The sequence below is a fragment of the Cricetulus griseus genome, chromosome 3 (genome assembly GCF_003668045.3).
Source record: "Cricetulus griseus strain 17A/GY chromosome 3, alternate assembly CriGri-PICRH-1.0, whole genome shotgun sequence".
NCBI classification, from domain to species: domain Eukaryota; kingdom Metazoa; phylum Chordata; class Mammalia; order Rodentia; family Cricetidae; genus Cricetulus; species Cricetulus griseus.
The window spans coordinates 39921114-39943087 of record NC_048596.1 but is presented as its reverse complement, the minus strand read 5'-3'; the positions used below and the strand labels follow the sequence as shown (position 1 = coordinate 39943087).

The following is a 21974-nucleotide window of genomic DNA, read 5'->3' as shown; positions in this document are numbered from 1 at the left end:
GTCTTTCAGACAGGTTCTGGGGGTGGTTTTAAGAAAGCTGAAGATGGTCTGTAGGGATGGCTCAGTCATTAAGAGTGCTTGATGCTCTTATAAGAGGACCTGGATTCAGTTCCCAGCACCCACATAGTGGTGGCTCACAGCTGTGTGTTAACTTCAGTTGCAGGGAGTTGAGTGTGTAGGCATCAGGGATATATGTGTACATGCATACAGGCAAACACGTATACACATCTTTATTTAAAAGCTTCAAGGCTAAATCCAGGATTCAGCCAACTTGATCTAACAAATATCAAGAGGTAGTGATTAGTTGGATTACTGTGGGGTGCCGAGTGCATGACTCAGTGCTTTTTGGAGCAGGCCCTGCCGGGCTTCCCGGAGCGCGGCCTGCCCTGCGCTGCGAGGGGGATGGGGGCCTCTGGGCACCGAACTCGGTCGAAATCGCTGGGACCCGGCCCCACGGCTGTCTCCCCGGAAGGTGTTTAGTTTTTCCAATTGTGGTTAAGCTGCTCCCTCCAGAGCCCCTTCATGGAGGCAAATCGAGCGCCTCTCCCTTTGTCTACACGCACATTAACATTTTGCTCCTTTTCCGTGCACTCCGTGGAGCTCTATTTTGGGGAAGGTGTTAGAAGTTAAATGTCCATTGGAGCTGCCTGAGAATACTACCCGGATATTTAGGAGAAAATAATATATAGGTCAGAGCATCGTTTCTCAGATTTGGCGTTCGGTAACTACAGGAAATAGGAAGGTTTTATCTTCCCATTTTGATGATTCCTTTAAAAGTGAGATCTCATAACCTTAATTGGTGAAAATATTTCATTTTTACCTTTCACGTTTGTTCTTAAAAGTGTCCAGCCCAAAATGAGGCATTTGTTTTAGTTGTACCTTTTTTTTTTCTTTTGTGCCTAGGACAGGTATTAAATCAGGAAAGGAGCTTCAAAAAAAAAAAATCTGTTTGGCTGAGGTAACCGGGACCTGGAGACTAAGGACTTGCCCAAGGTCAGGCTTATTGGCCCATTAGAACCTAGAATTCGGGTCTGCCCTCGAGGTTAGTGAGTGGTCTTGCCATTTTTAGGCATGTTCACCTTGAATAGGTAGCCCGTAGTTTAAAAGAAAAGCTCATTCATTTCAGTTTTTTAATTGGAAAATTGGTTAATCCTGTGAGGTTCGTTTTAATCGATGAGGTAAGAAATGCCGTGAACTTCAAAACAAAAAACAATTGCAGCTATGCCTGAAGGGCTTATGGAAGAATACTAAGTCTCTAACAACTTGTTTTTTGTTCCCAAAATAGAAGGGAAATACAGTATACAAATTAACAAACACACTATAGTTTTCATTAAGTGTATGGAGTATTTATGCTGCCATGCTTTCTCCACTGTGCCTGCTTACTCCCCTCCTACCCCTTTTCAATAAGCACATCTTACTTTGTTATTAATTCTACTTGGGTATTGTGGATTGAAGGTGAGGTTGTTCTTTGATCCTGCATTAAAAAACCTGGAGGCCCTAATTGCATTTTGTTTTGTTATGTGAGATATATGAATACTGCATCGTTAGTTCTTGGGGTTGTGTAGGAGTTGGCAGGCTCTGAGATATAAATAGAAGCTGATTTCAGAGGCCCCTGTTGACTAGGCTTTATGTGAGAGCCTCCATCCAGCTCAGCTTGTCACATTGCAGCCTTGTGACAGGCTGAAGCGCCCTCCCATGTGATCTAGGCTTCTGAGAAATATTAAAGCAAGCTGTGCACATGTGATGGCATTTAAAATCTGACTTACTAGGGGAGGGGGAGACTTATAGAAGACTGGTGTCTTTTTGGTTCTTGTTCTTTCTGTGTACTTAAGTTTAAGAATTTGAGTTGTGTTTTCTGAAGGTGGAATCCTTGTCTAAGTGGGTATCTTCTCATTCACAGAAGAAAAGTGCTTTCTGATTAAAAAACAGGGTTGATCTGATCAGTTGGTCTTAATTCCCTCAGTATACTTTTAAAGAATGCCAGGTGTCACTGGAAGTTATAGTAGTAACTTAGTTGTAGCATAGTTCTTAAGTGGGCTGAAAAAGGCCCAACTTTTTGCATAGGGTAAAGGTCAGCACACTGCATGAAGAAAATGAAGATACATAATTTATTATTTGAATCGTTTTTCTGTGCTTGTGTTACACTCAACATTTAAAAAAAGTCAACTAAAAGTGTTTATTAAACTGCATAAGTAATCTTGAAATATTTACGCTGCCTTGCTCTGAAATGAGTCAGCTAAATTCCTCTCACTGTTTAAAGAGGCAGTGTCAACTAAATTACTACTATTCTTCTGAACTATGGCTTTTAATCACAATATACAAGCTTGATTTGCTCAAAGTGATCTTGTGATAACAAGGAAAGATTGCTCTCATTTAACTGGTCAAGACTGGATACTCATGGTCAGGGTTTTGTCCTGATCAAATTGCTTATTCCCCTTTCTTCATTTTTGTAATTTTGGTAAAGAGTTAATAGGGTGTGTCTTACTGTGTAGTAGATGGGAAAAAAAGTGACCACATTTTCCTTAAAACCAAATGCTCTCAAATAATGCTTTTTACATAATTCTTTCAAAAGTAATTTTTCCTACTTATATTTTCTCTTACACAGTGGGAAGCTAAGTAAAGTTAGCCTATTTTATGCCAATTAAACTTTTGGAAATACTCAGGTATGCTTGCTATGTAAAGTTCTTTCTGGTAGCCTAACATTAAATATTAACTGTGATCAGAGTATGTTTTTATATTGCTTACATAATCAAGTTTGGATTTGGAAAGGTTTTGGTTTTTGACAGGAGAAAAATACTTGTTAAAGCTAAATAGAGACTGAAAAGTCTGTGGCTGGTAGTTTCTGCTTTACAGGTTTCTAGACACTGAGTGGAAGTATTACTGATAGGGCCCAAGTGTGTCTTTCAGACAGGTTCTGGGGGTGGTTTTAAGAAAGCTGAAGATGGTCTGTAGGGATGGCTCAGTCATTAAGAGTGCTTGATGCTCTTATAAGAGGACCTGGATTCAGTTCCCAGCACCCACATAGTGGTGGCTCACAGCTGTGTGTTAACTTCAGTTGCAGGGAGTTGAGTGTGTAGGCATCAGGGATATATGTGTACATGCATACAGGCAAACACGTATACACATCTTTATTTAAAAGCTTCAAGGCTAAATCCAGGATTCAGCCAACTTGATCTAACAAATATCAAGAGGTAGTGATTAGTTGGATTACTGTGGGGTGACTTTTTTTCTCCCTGTTTATGCATTTACCCTATTGAAGTAAACATCATTTGAAATGGCTGACTTGTAAAAGTGACAGTTTTCAAAATTGATTCAAACAACCCTGATAAATGGCAAGCTGCCATCTTCAGAAACTAAAATTCAATAGTAACAGATGAAATCATACACTTTATTATTTAATGGTGTAATTTCTTTTTGGTCCTTGAACAGTTCTTTCACAATCTGTTTTTTAAAGTCAGTAAGATGTACTCATTTCTGTTTAACACAATCTTGGTTTTTGTTAGTAACAGATTTGGTATTTAGAAATAACAGAGGTGTAGTGATGATTGTATTGTATACAATGTTTTTCTGACATGCTAATTTCTAAAATTCTGTTTTGTTTATAGCAGAGAAATATGGCTCAGGAAACTAACCAGACCCCAGGGCCCATGCTATGTAGTACAGGATGTGGCTTTTATGGGAATCCTAGGACAAATGGAATGTGTTCTGTTTGCTACAAAGAACATCTTCAGAGACAACAGAATAGTGGCAGAATGAGCCCAATGGGTAAGTTGTTTGGGGGGCAAGGGGGTGGGGAGAGGACAAAAAACCTTGAACCTGGTGGAGAGAAAACCTAAGAATCAAGAGACTATCGAAAACTCAAGGAGAGAATGCCTGACAAGAGCTTAACATTAAGACAACAGCCCAAGTGCTTGCCGAGACAACCTCAGGACTATTCTGCAAACGTCTTGTAATATTTTTAGTTTTCCTTTTTGAAGCTTTCATACATGTGTTCTTTGGGATATGACTTTTTTTTTTTTTTGTCTGAATGTCAAGTGTAGGATTGCAATGCAGTGAAGGTGCTTAGAACACTAAATTAAATGCAAGTATTGATACTTACTAAGTCTTTACTAAGTGGGTTTTTCTAGTGCTGATTGGTTTCTTACAAATCCCCCTTTTTTAAATAGGGACAGCTAGTGGTTCCAACAGTCCTACCTCAGATTCTGCATCTGTACAGAGAGCGGATGCTAGTTTAAACAACTGTGAAGGTGCTGCTGGCAGCACGTCTGAAAAATCAAGGTAAGAGTGAACATTTCAGAGTCTCTAATAGAAAGTCAAGATGTTTGTGCTATTCATATAATAATCAGTGTGGTTTTATCAGGTGGCCTTGGTTTTGCCTACATTGTAGACTAATAGATTCCATTAATATCTGGCTCTTGGATCAGTGAATAAAGTTGTCTATCACAACATACTCCATGAACCCCTCAAGGCCACTGTTAAAAATGTTGTGTTTTTATTTCTTTGTAATTGAGGATTAGGGATTGTAAAGAATAAGACTCTGTTGACTGTATTATAGTGCCTCACAAGGTGTTTCTACACAGCTGCTCCTTTGTCCTTAAATTATAGGCACAGTTAAAACACTTTCTAGAACTATAATGTGATGCTATATATAGAAATATGCAGCCATGAGTTGATGAGCCATTTATCAAATTACTTTCTTTTTACTAATTAATGTTGGGCATCCAATATCTTTTCCAAATTTTTAAATTAATCTGGTGCCATTTGATCATGTTGGAAATAACACATAATTTAAAGTTGAATTGACAACTTATCTCAAAAAAATAATACCCTTAACATCTTTAAAAATAATTGTTTGCTTGAACTCAAATAGAAATGTGCCTGTGGCTGCCTTGCCTGTAACTCAACAAATGACAGAAATGAGCATTTCAAGAGAGGACAAAATAACTACCCCGAAAACAGAGGTGTCAGAGCCAGGTATGCTTTTTAAGTTTAATACTAGTTCAGTTCTGAATTTCGAGGTATGAGAAAGAATTGAGTTGGTGATGGGATTCTCTCCTTTTGTTGAAGAATCAAAGAGAAGAGCTATAATTTACAGGCCAAGCAAATATGTAGTACCAAAAAATATAAATAGCTAGTATTTTTACCCTCTTCTACTCATCCCCTCATTACCCTCATTTCTAAAATCAATCAAGTAGTCTGGAAACTATATGGTAAGAACTCAATGACTTAAATTGTCATGGCCATGGGGAATTTAGTCCCAACTCTGTTGGTATTGTAGGAAACAGTAACACAAAAAGCACATACTGAGTACTGGGAGTTGTAAAAGTGGGATCCCTATTACTTGTGTTGTGAGTGAGACTTTTAGTATGGAAAGGTTTTTGTTTTCAATGGGTAATAGCTTTGGAGCTATTTTTGTAGCACAACCAGAAAATTCAATGTTATAAGAACACTAATTTGTGTTAGTATTTTCTGTGTGCATATGATTTACTCAGCTTGTTTTGGGTAAACAATGAAGTGTGAAATGATTGTGAGGGAAATGGCAGGGAATTGCAGTCTGTCTTGAAGACTTTTTCTAAGTCTTCTAAGAAAGTTTTGGTTTTTTTTGGGGGGGGGGTTCCCCCCTGTGCTGAATCAATTTCATGAAGTCATATTATTTGGTCCTGAAATGGCAGGCAAATCTGTATTTGAAATGAGTCCTACATTGAAAAAACTGACCAAATGCTGGTTTTACACACACACAAATTACATGGAAGTAGATCTGTAGCTAATAATCACATTTATTATTACTTGATAGAAATCTATGACTCATTGTTTTTTCTTTTCTATTCCCTTCCCTTGTATGTCTGGCGAGTTTATTAATGTTTTAGGTGTGGGCAAAGAAATGGCTTAACACTCCTATTTCCAACTACCTACTCCAATAGCATTAGGAAAATAATAAGGTTATCACGGTTGCTTAGGAAAAAGTATGTGGAGTATTTTCTGTTGTTCTGCTACTAGGCTGTTGATCCCAGTGTATGTGTTTGCTAATGTGGATTGAGAGATCAGTTTACATTAAAGCAATCTGCTTGTCCTAGAAACTTAGTCATACTAAGCATTGGAATTGGTATATTGTTTGGGCAGTGGTTTTAGCAGTGTATGAATTGATTTGCTATTCTTGTTTGGATTGCACTGTAAATCCTTTATAGTGTACAGTTAGGTTTAATATAAATATAAGCAATTAGGTTTATAAGCATATACAGTTAGGTTTAATATAAGTGTTAGCAAGTTTTTTTGGTAATATGAAAAACTAGGGATTGGGGCAATTTTTTATTTGTGACAAACCTTTATAGAAATTAACAAAAGGATTAATAGAGGGTAGGGCCTTTTTATATACCAGTTAGTCAGTCTCAGTGAAAATGAGAGTTGTGACTTTATATAAAAAAAAAGCACCAGTCTGAAGGTCAGTTTGGTTGTAAACCTGTAATCCCCACCACCCACGGGATTAAACAAAATGGTGGCCTCAAGTTCACGGGCAGCCTGAGTACAGTGTCAGGCCGTGTGTCAAAACAACAAAAACAAATCCTGGTCTGCCTTTCTAAAATTAATAATTCAAAAGAATCTCCATTGTGTTTGATAATATTTGTTTTGTTTGAAGAAATCTCTTAACTGGTCACTTACTAGAAGTATATACTAGTATAACAATTGGCAGGAAATATAAAAACTTACAGGCAATTTAAATATACATTCTGAATCTTAGCTGTTTCTCTTAAATATATTCTTTTAAACTTAGATAATTGTTAGCGAGGGGTTTCCAGATAGATTTCTAATTTATAACCTTGTCTTTCAGTTGTCACTCAGCCGAGTCCATCAGTTTCTCAACCCAGTGCTTCTCAAAGTGAAGAAAAAGCTCCTGAGCTGCCCAAACCAAAGAAGAACAGATGTTTTATGTGTAGAAAGAAAGTTGGCCTTACAGGTATTACCACAAAACAATTTATATCGTAAAAGCATCACTCCAAATGGAACTATTGGTTTTACACATTAAAAAAGAAAGAAAAAAGCAGATTCTAACATTTCCAGAAAGGGTGGGCTGGTGGGTTGAGACGGTGGATTTACTTTCCAATTGTAATGTTGGCCTAGTCATGTAATTATCATTAACCTCAGGCCTTGTGAATTGTTTTTCTTTATTTGAAAAGATAGAAATCTGTCCTTTTTTATTCCTTTTGATGTGTACAGAGAAAAGTTAGCTGAACTAACATTAGTGAACACCTATTTGGGGCCAAGCATGAAATGGTCTAGGTGGTTTTTTTACAACAGAATTTTTGTAGTTGGTTGTATAGTTTTCGTTTGAGATACTCAGCTCTTATGTGGTGTGGTAAGACTTGAATTCAAGTCATCCTCATTCTAGAACTTGTATGAATCCTACCCCGTTGTCAGGAGTTGACAGTCTTTCATAATCAAAGCAATGAAAATCTGTTCCTTTTCTCTAGTGAATAGGGTGCTTGTTTTCCTAATTGCTACAAGTTGCCAAGTGATTCCTCTTGTTTGTGCAGGGTTTGACTGCCGATGTGGAAATTTGTTTTGTGGACTTCACCGTTACTCTGACAAGCACAACTGTCCATATGATTACAAAGCAGAAGCTGCAGCAAAAATCAGAAAAGAGAATCCAGTTGTTGTGGCTGAAAAGATCCAGAGAATATAAAATTACTACATGTGAAGAGACTGAAACTTTGTTTTTATTTTAATATATCGTAGGAAAACATTAAAGAGCAGATGCATGGCCATTTTCCTTTGATGTTCTCCAGAGTTTTGCTTTATATTTGTCTGTCGTATAATTGATATTTTAGGATGTTTGGGTGTTTGTTACAGGCAGAATTGGATAGATACAGCCCTACAAATGTATATGCCCTCCCCTCAATAAAATTGGACAAAAATCTGCACAACAAATTGAAATAACACAGATAATAGGAACAAAATTTAGTTCCACGTGCCAAATTAAATGAATGAAATCTCTGCATGTTTGCAGCATATCTGCCTTTTGGGAATGTAATCAAGGTATAATCTTTGGCTAGTGTTATGTGCCTGTACTTTAAAAAAAAAAAAAAATGGTACACCAGAAAAGGACTGGCAGTCTACTACCATAGTCAAACTTCACCTTAATTTCAACATGACTTTTGGAAGCAGGAAGAAAGCTACAAAACCAGTATTTTGGTGCCATGTGTAAGCCTGGTTAAATTGGTCTTCTAAAAGCTGTCAATTAGGACATTCTTCGAAAGGTAACGTCACAGCTGGTTATAAGTAAAACCATCAAGTCAACAACAGGGTGCCTGAGATAATCTTTGAAGCTTATTGTGCTGGCCTGCACCAGAAGATATCTGCATTCTCTACTAAAATTATAGCACAGAACTGCACTAGGATTTGTTTACAAGAAGAAATTAAACTCTGTTTGGTTTTCACATACAGCAGCTCTGTTAAATAACATGCATCTGAATTTTAAGTTGCAAAGGTATCTGAACAGTTAATTTTTCATGTGCATCTTTTGTTGAATGTTTTGGTTCAAGAAAGAATGTTTAAAGCTTTTTAAAGACTTCAGTTTTTAATGTAACTGTACCCTTCTGCATGGAAAATCATAACCAACATGGCTGCAGTAGACTTCTTTAGTGGTATCCAGCACCACTTGCAGAGGGCTGCTTTATCATATTGTATTTGGGTGTAGGACTCTAGTGTTCTTGGGTGTATTGCATGGGCTGCATTATCTACAGCATTGTACAATAACAACTAGAAAAGGCAGTATACTTCACTGATGCTTGTCTGGTAATATCACTTCTGTGTTATAATGGAAGGTTTTTTGTGATGTATGAAACTTGTGTTTTTTATATATAAATGAGTATAGTTAGATTAGTGTTGTGGTAATGCCTGTTATCATCTGTAAATAGTTAAGTATGTACACAAGGCACTACTTCTGATTTATTGCAGTGTTCAGTCCTAGTTTTTCATTATAAAACATTCAGTTTTGCTTCGATTTTATGTACTTTAGTTCTGAGTTAGATTTGCAGATGTGTACAGATAGTTCATATTTATGTATTGCACATAATCATGCTATTCAGCATTGATGCTATATTGTATTATGTAAATAATAAAAGCAGTGTACAGAGGGAAAGTTCTTGTTCATTGGGTTTTTAAGCCTTAGACTCTAAAACAGGGAAAATAGGGAGATTTTCATATTCAACTTTATAATTGTCTATATTACAAATTTATTTTTCATGATCATTCTTGAACTCAGTCTCATGAGTACCATGAGCTGGTCATGAAACTTCCTCAGGTGTGACACATTTAAGGCAAATTTTGAAGAGCGCAGGTCCTAAAATTTGAGAAAGGAATGAAATTTAAACAATTGCACATAATGTATTTTTTCTTTTGTGTTTTTTCTGGTGACATAAGAATACTGTTGCAGAAAGCTATTTCTGTATGGGTTTGGTTCTGATGTAGAGAGGAAAGCAAGCACTTTAGACTGAGTATGCAGTTGTTATGCTTAAATAATAAGGAACAACAGTAAATGCCAGGCCAACTGCAATCAAGAATAAAGCCCTTGGTTTTCGGGGAGGACTTTAGAAGTGGAAATAATCTGGTTCACTTCCATCTGTTCTTGATGAATACTACTGTTGCATCAAGTGCAAATGTTATGAAGAAGTCCATGTATTGAGCAATAGTATCTCCCTTAATCGGTAGGGTGTTGAATTAAAAATACAGCATTTTAATGGGAAACTTGTTCATTTTAAAATGACTTTGTCTCCTTAACAAATATCAACAAAAGTCTGATCCTTTACCTTTTTTCTGGGGACTGAACCAAAGGTCTCATGCATGTTAAAGTAAGTACATTTCTGAGTGCTGTTTGGGAGTTTAAACTTAAATGAGATGGTGTACCCTCGATCCCCAGTCAATGTGTGGAGTCTTTGGTAGCAAGACATTGCAATGATTCCATAATCACATCTTGGGGTAGAGTGGTATATTAGGGTCTCAACCCTAGCTCAGGTCTGGAACTCACTGTGCAGCCCAGGTAAATCTGTTACTTGTAATCTTACCTTAACCTCCAGGGTGATGGGGTTAAAGGAATGTGAGTGCTTGGCTATGCGTGCATGCACGGGTCTCCATATATATGTGTGTGTGTGATCCATATGTGTCCATATATTTATATGTGTGTATATAGCCAAGTCTTAAGGTCCCTGTTGAGAGGCATGGGGACCTTAAGATTTGGATTTACATTTGTAAATAATTTATTATTTACATTTGTAAAGAATAATTTCAGTCTGTAAGGCACCTAGGAAGATTGGCTTCCTAGACACTTGATGTGGTATGTCTCATTCTACATTAAATTTAGCTATTAGTGTACCTTGGAACTCGGTTCTGTGTTAGTCCCATAAATGGGCAAATCTTTTCATGTAATGTAGTGGAACTTCTCAAAGCTAGGGCTTCTAATCCAGTGGATGGTTACAAAGGAAAGGTTTTGTTTGTGCCTAAGGATTTAGTATTGGGGCTATCGTTGGTTTAAGGCCACACTACCCCTCTTCATTTATTAAAGTAGTAACACGTAATTCCGGAATGTCAGTAAAGCAGTAATGAATTTTACAATTAAGTACTTAGATATTTACTATTTAATTTTTAAGGGTGATATTTAGAGCTTGAATTAAAAATGAATTTGGTTGCATAAAACTAAGAAAAGCTAAGATGTGTAGATTTCTTTTTGATTTTGAAATGATCCTGCTTTGTACCTCAGGCAAGCCTTGGATTTATGGTAATCTTGCCAGTTTTTGTATTGCAAGATTGTGCCACTGTGCTTGGCTGGTTGGTTGATTTTGAGACTGACTGCCAGCTGTAAATCACCTTGTAGCCCAGGCTGATCTCAAACTCCTGCCTGAGCATTCCAAGTGCTGGAATGCCTAACTTAAAATCTCTAACACTGATAGTCGTTTAAGTGGTTGGCGTCATTCTTCTGAGTTAGATTCGTTTTGAACATGTCTACATTAAAGTTCCTAACTTTGAAAAGTGGATATTGTCCATAGTATTAAATCATAACCATGGAGAGTGTTAGTGTCAGTTAATAAGATTTTGTACCTGAGGGCTGGAAAGGGAACAAGAGTGGTGCTTGTGCTTGCTTCCTTAGGACGAAAGTTCAGTTTCCAGCACCTACATGGGGTGACTCAACTGCTTGCAACTCTTAACACTTCAGGGGACATTCTAGCTTTTTTAGGCACCACATGTGCTGCTACCAAGCCTAACAACCTGGGTTTGAACCATAGGACCCAGAGACCTACCTGTCCTTTGACCTGCATGTACAAACCCCCACCACACACACACACACACACACACACACACACACACATCAAAACCTGTAAGTTTCAGAGTCCTGCTTTTCTTTTAGTTAGGGTTGCATTCTTCACATGAGTTTTTTGGTTTTTTGAGGCAGGTCTCTTATCTTGGAACTTGCCATGTAAACCAGGGTGGTCTTGAACTTTTGAGATTAAAGGTGTGGGCTATTTGACTACAAGAGATATTAATAGCAAGCTGAAGTAAATTATAGGTTGCTCTTAAGCAAACTGATACTCTTGAATGTTTTTTCCTGATGAATTTTTTCCCCCAATTGTCACCACAGTACTTTTAGATTGTAGCTAGCCAGCACTCGGAATTTGAGGGTATGTGCATCTGAAGTGGTGAAACGTACAAAGGCAGTTCAGGGGTTAATTTAATAATTTACTCAAAGGTTAATAGGAAATCTTTACATTATCAAAGTTCAGTCAAGGGCAGGAACTGTTCATAAAAGAAATAGCCCATAAACTGTGTGTGTTTCCACACTAGCTCAAACACACTTCGTCTAAATTTCTCAAGCAGCTTGTGTGTATAATCCATGGCAAGTTAAAGTTCACTGGCCTCTGTTCTGTGTTTCTGTTTTCTTGTCCCACCCCATCACTATAGATTCAAACATGAAAATTACATTAACACCTAAATAATGCTTGAGGCTTTCTGTTGTGTCATATCTAACAAAACTCCTACCTTTTGTTTGTTTCTATGTCTATACATCTGAGAAAAAGAATTTCCCAAGGAAGCCCTCCCTTGAGCCTAACATATAGCTAATAAATCTACATGGTGTGTTAAATGGCTTCTAACATTAAGCTTTGAGGTTAATGTAAAGTCATTCTCCGGTAAAAACTTGTTAGAAGAATGGTTACTATGCCAACTTGTTAGTCTTCAGCCATTTCCATTTTACATTATACAGAGATAAGTTAAAATATTTTTAAAGGTGCCATTTTTAGCCAAGATTACTCAATTGACATAAAAATTAGATTTTGTTGAATATCTGGGGTCACAACCAATTTTACTGCCTGGATTGTATCAAATGAGAAAAGTTGATAGATGGTATCCATTTGAAGCAAATTCAAACTACTCTGTGATATTGGGCACAGCTTTTAAGCACTGGGGTGATAGGTATGTTTGAGGTTTTAAAATAAAGTAAGGCTTTTGTGAATTAGAGTAGTTTATCGGTTGTTACTTGATAAATTGAGACCTGTAACTAGCAGGAAGCCCACATGTAACTGGTGACTCTTCTGTGTAAAACATAACAGCTATGTAATTCAATACTAAGAGAATTATACCAATAAGAAACATTATATGAAAAAAAACATTTAAGATGACAGTTATTGTATTCCTGGAATGCTAGAACCAGGGTGTGAAATGGAAAGATTAACAGTAAGTTTTGTTTAGTCCCTTCATTGGGCTCTATCTTCCCCTCATACTTTGTGAGTTTTCTTTAAAGTGGTTTTCTGTGGTTTTAAGAATAGTATGTATTTAACTCCTACCAGCAACAGGTTAATGTGATGAAACAAGGTCTGGTTTAGGTGCACCACAAATGCAATGTGTTTAAGCAAATACTGGAGCTGGTGGGAATTTGCTCACCTAGAAAACAGGTCCCGTTCAGGCTAGAGCACCCAGTGCTTCATCCTTCTTGGAAGGGATGGTGATACACAGCCATTCCTGTCTGGCCTGGAGATAAAAATAGCCATGAGCTACAGTTACTAAGAACATCAGGAGCAGGATGATTGGGCGGAATTCCCAAGATCCAGCAGGAAACAAATGCACTGATTGGTGCCTAAGTGCTGAGTTAGCCTAAACTACTTTCTGACCAAACTGGAATTTCTGGCCATCTTCTGTATTAGGGAAGCTAGTTCTTGAAAGAACTCTATTCAAGTATACCAACAATAAATAAATAAATAAATAAATAAATAAATACATAAATTTACTCAAAATACTGTTAACTGAGAGGGTTTGTGCAGTATTTTAAAATCTGTATACAGGTGCTGCAATAGAAATTTTATTTTTTTTATTTTAATTTTTTTTTTTCAAGACAGGGTTTCTCTGTGTACCTTTGGAGCCTATTCTGGCACTCGCTCTGGAGACCAGGCTGGCCTTGAACTCAAGGAGATCTGCCTGCCTCTGCCTCCCGAGTGCTGGGATTAAAGGCGTGTGCCACCAATGCCCAGCTTAATTTCTTTTTTCAAAGTCAGGGTTTCTCTGTGGCTTTGGAGGCTGTCCTGGAACTAGCTCTTTAGACCAAGCTGGTCTCAAACTCACAGAGATTCGCCTGCCTCTGTCTCCTGATGGCTGGAATTAAGGGCATGTGCCACCACCACCCTTTTATTTTTATCTTTTTATTTTTTAGTATTGTGTAATTTTAAATTTCCTGACAAATGCATAAAAGGGGTAAAATTAAATTTTGTGTATTTTACTTAGTCCAGTATATCCAGAGTAGTATCAGTATCCCAGCACTTGGGAGACAAAGGCAGGCAGATCTCTTGTCAGTTTGAGGCCAGCTTGGTCAAAATAAGTGAGTTCCAAGCTAGGCAGGGCTACACAGTGAGACTCTTGTCTGAGAATAGTCTGACTCTGGAAAAGTTAGCTCTTGCACCTGAATACCTTCATTCATATGTGTGTGTTTGTTGAGTGTATATCATATGGTATGTTCAAGGGTCCTCGGAGGCCAGAAGAGCCTGCTGGGTCCTATGAGCTGGAGTTACAAGTCTTGTGAGCCATTTTGTATAGGTGCTGGGAGCCAAACTTGGATCCTCTGGAAGAACAGAAAGTGTTCTTAACTACTGAACCATTTCTTCACACATACACCCCTTTAAAACAAACAAAATCAGTGTCTTACTGTGTAGCTCAGGCTGGCTTCAAACTCAATGTCTTCCAGCCTCAGCCGTTCCAGTGCTGGAATTACAGCACGCATCACCATACCTGGCCTTTCACATCATGTTAACACAGCTGAAAACCTCTGTGCCTAAGAGGCCTGATTCTGATAGGTGGAGTGTAAGAATCAGTCTTCTACACAGAACTAAAATCAACACAGTGGACTGAAAATGGAATTTCACCACTAGGCTTTCTTCATTGCCTTCTGTTTTTATGCTGGAGTCTATAAGTCACTGAAATTACATTCTATATTTGGTATCTGTTTCTTGCTCACATGAATTGTATTCTATATTTGGTATATTTCTTAGTCAAAACAGATCTGTGTATGGAAGATTGTGCATCTAAATGGCCTTTTGGGGAAGACTCTTGAGTACTTTAAAAGGGAATTAGTGTCACATAAGCCAAGGATACCAACTTTGCCTCCTTTCTAAAGACATTAGAAGACTATAGTACCTTTTCTCTTTGTGTCAGGCAACAAGAAGGGTGGTAGGTTAAAGGTGAGCATGCATTGATAAGGCAGAAAAATAGCACTCTCGTTGGTCAGGCATGCTGGTGCACATCTTTAACCTCAGCACTGGGGAGGCAGAGACAAATGGATTTCTATGAGTTTGAGGTCTGCCTGGTGTATGTAGTGAGTTCCAGGCCATCCAAGGGGTATAAAATCAGACTTGTCTCAAAAACAAAAAGTCATCATCATCTCTCTGTGATGGAAGATTTTTTTTCATCTGACCATAACTAGATGCTTGGTCTATGCTCTGGGAGCCATGGCAGCTAGAGCAGAACAATATAGTGGTAGTCAGGAGACCCTCCCCTGGATTCAAGTTATTACTTCTCCCCAGATGCACGGGATCTTGGGAGATGTTAGACCACATGAAGAAGTAAAAGGGCTCCATGAGTTTGCCATCCATGATGAGATGGGACTTCGTGGTGATGCATCTGTTTGCAGGATTACCCACACACCCGTGAGTAACCCCTCACCTATGCTCTGTAAGAAACCACAATAAACTCATTGTTCTCACCAAGTTGAACTTCAGTGAAATTATACTTCAGTTTTTTGGTGGTGCCCATCAAGGTGGTTGGAATTTGATTTGTTTCTCCAGGAAAAAGTAACAACACTCACCTAGTTAGTCATTGTGGTGAATGAGAATGACCCCCCATAGGCTCATATGTTTGAATTCTTGGTTCCCAATTAGCAGAATGGTTTGAGAAGGATTTAGAAGTGTCTCCTTGGAGGAGATGTGTCGTGGGAGTCAGCTGTGGCCATACCAGGCCCAGTCTTACTCCTAACTCCATCTTGCAGATATGATGTAAGCTCTCAGCTACTGTTGCTACTCTTCCAGCATCATGCCTCCCTGCCTGTCACCATGCTCTCCACCATGATGGTCATGGACTAACTCTCTGAGTCTATAAAGCAAGCCACAATTAAATGCCTTCCTTTATAAGTTGCCTTGGTCATGGTGTTTCTTCACAGCAATACAACAGTAGCTAAGACAGCGACACGTGTCTGACATACAGCACGCAGGAGGTAAAAGCAGGAGGATTGCCACAAGTTAGAAACCTGCATGGTCTACATGTTCTAAGCCAGATTCTGTCTCAAAAAGCAGCTTTCTGCTCCTCATCGTCATAATCATCTTGCCTTGCCATTTTCTCAATATCTTTCTTCTGTTACTCCTCTCAAACACAGACCTATCGGTCTCACTTTGTTTGGTGAATATTTCCAAGCCAAGAATGTGAGTTTCAAATGTGTTAACTTATACATTTGTTTTAACCTTTTAAGTCCAAATCTTTTGTTGTATTCCTAGCTGAATTTTATGATGAACAAAACCAATTCACTCTACACTGCTGTTTCCATGGCTGAAATAGAGAAGTTCAGTCTCAGTTTAATAAGCCCAGTGGTTCATTATCATTATCACTCCTCTCTTGATGTATAATTCCTACTTGAACTTGCATCCCAAACAATTGCAGTAGAGATATCTTTAAGAATCAATCTTTAAGCTCTTCTAATCCTTTGATCCATACACAGACTTGATAAGGTTTGTTTAAGTCAGGTTGAAGAATGAAAAGATAGCGTAAGTATTTCAATGAAGACATTCTCAAACCTTGGATCACCAGAGTCATCTGGAAAGTTAAAAACCACACGTGCATGCATGAGTACTCTTGGGTCTTATTTCGTTCCCAGTGTATCAGAAACAAACCAAAAGGAGACTCTGTATTTTTGTTGTTGTTTTTCTACCCTATATGATTTTGCCAAGCAGCCATCAGAAACACTGTTTTGAAATATACTATCTTCCCATAAATGACACTTACACAATAAAAAGAGAGGAGAATTTGGACAGTCCTGAGGCTCACTCACTTACATATGGTCCCCAGTGGCAGCAGTGTTAGGAAATGGGGTGAAAGCGGAGGATTTAAATGAGTTTGCCAGACCCAAGATAAATGATAAGTACACGTTTATTAGAGAAGAACTTACACAGATAAGAATAAATTACCACTGCGGCACTCCTGCTCCTGAAGATGCAGTCTCTGCCCTTCCGATGCTCTCCAGAATCCAAGAGAGTGCAAGCCAGCCCCTCCTCTACCTTATAATAGATCACATCTGCCCCTGAAACCCACTGAAAGCTGACTGGATCATGAGAGCTCTGACATCATCAAGAATTAATGAAATGACACATCATAGCCAGAGAGATTAAGAGGTGATAGAAATGACCAAAAGTAAGGAAATAGGTCTGGGGTGTCATCAAGGGAAGAACTTCTCTCTGGCCCTTGATCTCTTTTTATCTCCCGGCAACCATGAAGCCAGAAAATCGGCTCTGCCATGCCGTCTCTACTGCACTGCTCTGCTGTACCACAGAACAGTGGTACAAGTACAAGTGCCAAGTGACCCCAGACTAAAACTGTCAGCCAAACGAATCTTTCTTCCTTTAAACTGTTTTGTTGACATTGTTTTTGATTTTGTTTTTGAGGTATCTTGTCCCTATGATGAGACATTAACGGTGGATGTGCATGGTCTCATGAGTACACAGGAACACATTAAAGCACGTCACAAAATGTTGACATGGGACCAAACCCATTTTGATCTGAAACTTTAATGTTTCTCAATATGTAGCTCAGACTTCATTCAGCCTGGGTGGTTCTGAAAAGCAACCACTTAGATCTATCATTTCCTGGAGTTCAGTGAAGTCCAACAACAAGTCTCCAGCATCAGTGACTACAACCATTCATCTTACCTACTTGTTCATCGATTCCTTGGTATTTACCATCCTTGAAGGGAAGATACATAAAGCGTCCAGCCACTCCCCCCAATATTGCCACACATGCCCACATCCAGGAAAGGGGGCACCGGGAAAAGAGATTCACCTTTCTGATGCACTATGTGAGTTATTTAGAAGTTGAGTGAGAATCTTGAGCAAGGAGGTCAGATAGTTCCCAGCACCCCACTGCTAGATCTCCAACTGCACATTCCTATTCAAAGTCATTTTCAGACCAGCAAGCACCTATTTAATTGACTGTAAATACATAATCAAAAGATATGGGACCATCAAGATAACTCAACTGGTATGACCACCATCAAAAATGACCACCTGAGTCCAATCCCTGGAGCCCACCTAGTATAACAGAAGTGTTTAAGGAAGTGTGTCTCGTTGAGAAATGTAGGGGGAAAACATTAAGGACCTTGAAATTCCATAGATCCAGCTTTCTCTTAGATGTAATGTATAAGGAGACTGGGGCAAGCTATTTAATACCTTTTTTTCCCTAATACAAAGTGTACCTAAACAAGACAACCAGTGTTCTAAACTCAGCCAAGTGAAACAACACCCAAGGTGTTCAGCACGGTATTTATCAAAATAGACACTGAGACTCAAACCTTTTACATCCCACCACCACCACCTGGTACTGAGACTAGCTAGCACTTACTAGGCAAGTGCTCCCCCACTAAAATGAATCTATTTAATACCATCCCCATTCATACATACTTTTTTGTGATGAGTTGCACTCTGTCTTCTCTGGCCCAAAGCTACCTCAGTGGGTAAAGAAATGCCGAACTAGAAAGGAGTATAGCATACATCAAAGTCAAACTACTGCACTGATAATTGAGTAGACAGAGTGGTCCTTGTTCTGCAGAAGGGAAGGAGATATAACTGTCAACATAAACCCTGGAAGTGAGGACTCTTAAAACTTACCTAAATGAGATGACCTGCATGGGAAAACATATCATCAACTGTAGCTCAAGATCAGCAAAGTTACAAGGTCTGGGGAAAATGCAGATCTCAGCATGCTGTTTGGAAGGATCAATAAGTTCCTCCTTCAGAAATCAGGGAACTTTAGGACCAGTTTACACAATGGCACATATAGACAAAATAGACTGAATGACCACCTTCCAAGTTAGAGTTCTCCTCCAGGAAAGAAATAATAACAGGGGACCTATGGAGGAGACACAGCTCTGAGCTTTGAGACAGCTAACATAAATGTCTGAATAGTATCCAACTAGTTTGCTCTTTTGGGGGCACAATGCATGTTTGGGTGTTGTGTACATATGCACGTATGTGTATACCCGTGTGCATGCAAGTCATGTGTGTGAACATGCACTGAAGCCAGAGTCCATGCTGTGTCTTCCTTGGTTGCTTTCCAAAATGATCTATAGCCAGCTGTCTCACTAAGTCTAGGCCTACTCATCTGACATTTCTTTTTCTCTTAGAAAACTGCACCACACTATACATTATTTAAACATGACAAACTTAATATGACATTTTCTGCCTAGACTAACAAAACTGAGCCAATGACATTCTTGAAATGTATTTTATCTAGTTCATGAGGAAAAGCCTAGAAATTGAAACCAACATTTATTCATCTCTTTAGCAGAGTTAGGACAATAATGGCATTTCTTTGAAAGCCATGAATTATATACTCATGCAGTCAGAATCCCACTATAATATCAGTTGACAATGATCAGGGGTCTCACATTGAGCAGATGTAACAAAACAGAACAACCCCCCCAAGCAGCCTGACAATCAGCTGCCCTTAGAGAGTGATTACTCAAAGGTGAAGTCCTCATGAAAAAGCCTAGTACCCTTATATCAGAAATTCCAGACAGCCTAGGGAGTTGGTTTGATCAGTATGTATACAGGGAGGAGGCCCTGCAGCTTGCTGAGAAGCCCATTAGCTGTTTCATCAAGCTTCACTGAGAGACCCTGTGTCAAAAATACTATGGATAGAAATTGGGGAAGACACTGGAGCTTTCTAGCCACTACAACTATGAAGAATAAGAACAGATTAGTCAGTTACCCCAAGTCCTGAAAGGCTAAGCAGACTAAGACAGTGGCTATCTGAGTTGGAAACACCATCCAAATTCAATACAGCTATTTGGCAATAAATAAATAAATTAATTAATTAATTAAAAAAAACTGCACCATGAGGAATGTTGTGGTAATATAGTATTTTTGACTTAATAAAGATATCCTGAAGGATCAGAAGGCAAAGCCAGCCACACTATTTAGCAATGGAAGCTGGGCAGTAGTGGCACACATCTTTAATCCCAAAACTCAGGAGACAGGATCTCTGTGAGTTCAACCCAGGGTTACATTAGAGTGAATCTGTTTGAAAAAAGAAACAGAGCTCATGCCTTTAATCCCAGCACTAGGGAGGTGGAGACAGGGATGATATGGTTGGGTGGAGAGAGAAATATAAGGTGGAGGAGACAGGAACTCCGGGCAGCCTAGGATTCTGAGGCTAGGTGGAGAGCAGTGCAGTCTGGAAATGCAATCTTAGGTTCAGTGGATCGCTCCTTCGGTTATAAGCTTTGATAGAGGTGAGAACTCTCTAGTGGCTGGCTGCTTTGCTTCCCTGATCTTCAGCTTGAACCCCAATATCTGTGTCTGGGTTTTTATTATTCATGCTCTAGACTGTGTTTTTTTATTTTCCCATTTTCTCAATATGAAATGATTTCTGGTGACTGTTGTGTACTTTTTAGCTTGTAGCAACATTCTAAAACAAAAGTTGTTTTTTTTTTTTTTTTTTTTTTTTTTTTTTGGTTTTTCGAGACAGGGTTTCTCTGGCTTTGGAGGCTGTCCTGGAACTAGCTGTTATAGACCAGGCTGGTCTCGAACTCACAGAGATCCTCCTGCCTCTGCCTCCCGAGTGCTGGGATTAAAGTCGTGGGCCACCACCGCCCAGCTTTTTTGTTTTGTTTTTTTTTTTTGTTTTGTTTTGTTTTGGTTAAAACAATAGGTTTTAACAAACATTATAATATCAATGCTATTTCCTTTAGAACTTCAAAATAAATGAATAGATGTGTTCTTACCTTTGTCATTTATATGAATACACTTACTATATTCAAAGATTGCAGCGATAGGTGTCTGTTGAACTTGAATGAGCAGCTTGATTATTGGAGGAATATTAAGAAGAGAATCCAAATAGAATCTTTGAAATTAGATACATTTTCCTTTGGGTTGGAGATTCTAAAAGCCAAGAATTTTCCACTATTGAAACAAAAAAATCTATTTACATATCTTTCACCTCAACCAATTTGTAATCTTACATCTTCCTGGAATCATCTGTGCCTAACAGTACTTTGCCCAAAGAACCTAAAAATCCTCTTCTCTCTCTCTCTCTCTCTCTCTCTCTCTCTCTCTCTCTCTCTCTCTCTCTCTCCCAATTGATTGTGTGTGTGTGTGTGTGTGTGTGTGTGTGTGTGTGTGTGTGTGTGGGAGCGTGTGTGTGGTGCATGCATGTATGCACATGTGTGCAGGAGTGTACCCATGCAGGCTCAAGTGGAGGCCAGAGGTTGACATTGGGATGTTTTCCTCAATTGCTCTTCCACCTTGTTTTTTGAGTCAGTCTGTTTTATTGAACTTGGAACTTTCCTGTCTTTGCTTCCCTGTGCTGGGGTTGTAGACACATGCTTACACACTCATCTTTTCATGTGGCTTCTGGGGGATCCGAACTCAGATCCTCATACTTGTGCAGCAAATATTTTACCTACTGAGCCATCTCCTCAAACTCTAAACATGACATCTCTTAAAGGCTAGACTCACCGGCGTTGGTGGCGCACGCCTTTAATCCCAGCACTTGGAAGGCAGAGACAGGTGGATCTCTGTGAGTTTGAGTCCAGCCTGGTCTACAGAGCTGGTTCCAGGACAGCCTCCAAAGCTACACAGAGAAACCCTGTCTCAAAACACCAAAAAACAACAAAAAAAAAAGACTATATTCACTTTAAGTGAAAAATACATGTTTCATAGAACTACAGATTATCTGAAATTTATTTCCCCCCTGTTCTGGAATCTAGAGGTCTGGACTCAGTATGCCAATAGTATTTCTTCCTTCTGGAGGCTCCAGGGGAAAGTCAATTCCATAACTGTATTCTAATTTTGGCAGTTGTAAATAATTCTCCCTCCCCTCCCTTCTCTCTCCATCTCTGCCTCCCTGTTTCCTCTCACTCCCTCCTTCCTTCATCTCTCTCCTTCCCTTCTTTCCATGTGCTGAAGATGGGACCTAGAATTTCATGCACACTAGGCAGGTGACTAACCTGCATCCTCAGCTCTGAAGCAATTCTCAAACACCTAGACTTATAGCTGTATCATTTCAGTCTACAGCTGTCTTCATGGCTGTGTTTGTAGTGTAGTATGTGTTTGTGGGTGTGTGGTTATGTGTCTCAGTGTGTCCAAATCTCTTTCTTAAGACAACAGTCATTAGTTGCAGAGCCACCATACTTAAATATGACCTTCAAAATCCCCATTTCTAAATAAGGTCACATTAACAGATGCTGG

General features: G+C 38.9%; 1 protein-coding gene across 1 annotated transcript; it reads left to right on the top strand.

Moving 5' to 3' along the window:
• The first annotated feature begins 416 nt into the window (after nt 1-416).
• Nucleotides 417-9136, top strand: Zfand5 (zinc finger AN1-type containing 5). Its single transcript, XM_027406541.2, has 5 exons — nt 417-3765; nt 4167-4278; nt 4871-4974; nt 6827-6952; nt 7530-9136. Exons 1-5 carry the CDS (start codon nt 3615-3617, stop codon nt 7676-7678), a joined length of 642 nt encoding a protein of 213 aa, XP_027262342.1. The 5' UTR covers nt 417-3614; the 3' UTR covers nt 7679-9136.
• Nucleotides 9137-21974: the final 12838 nt, after the last annotated feature.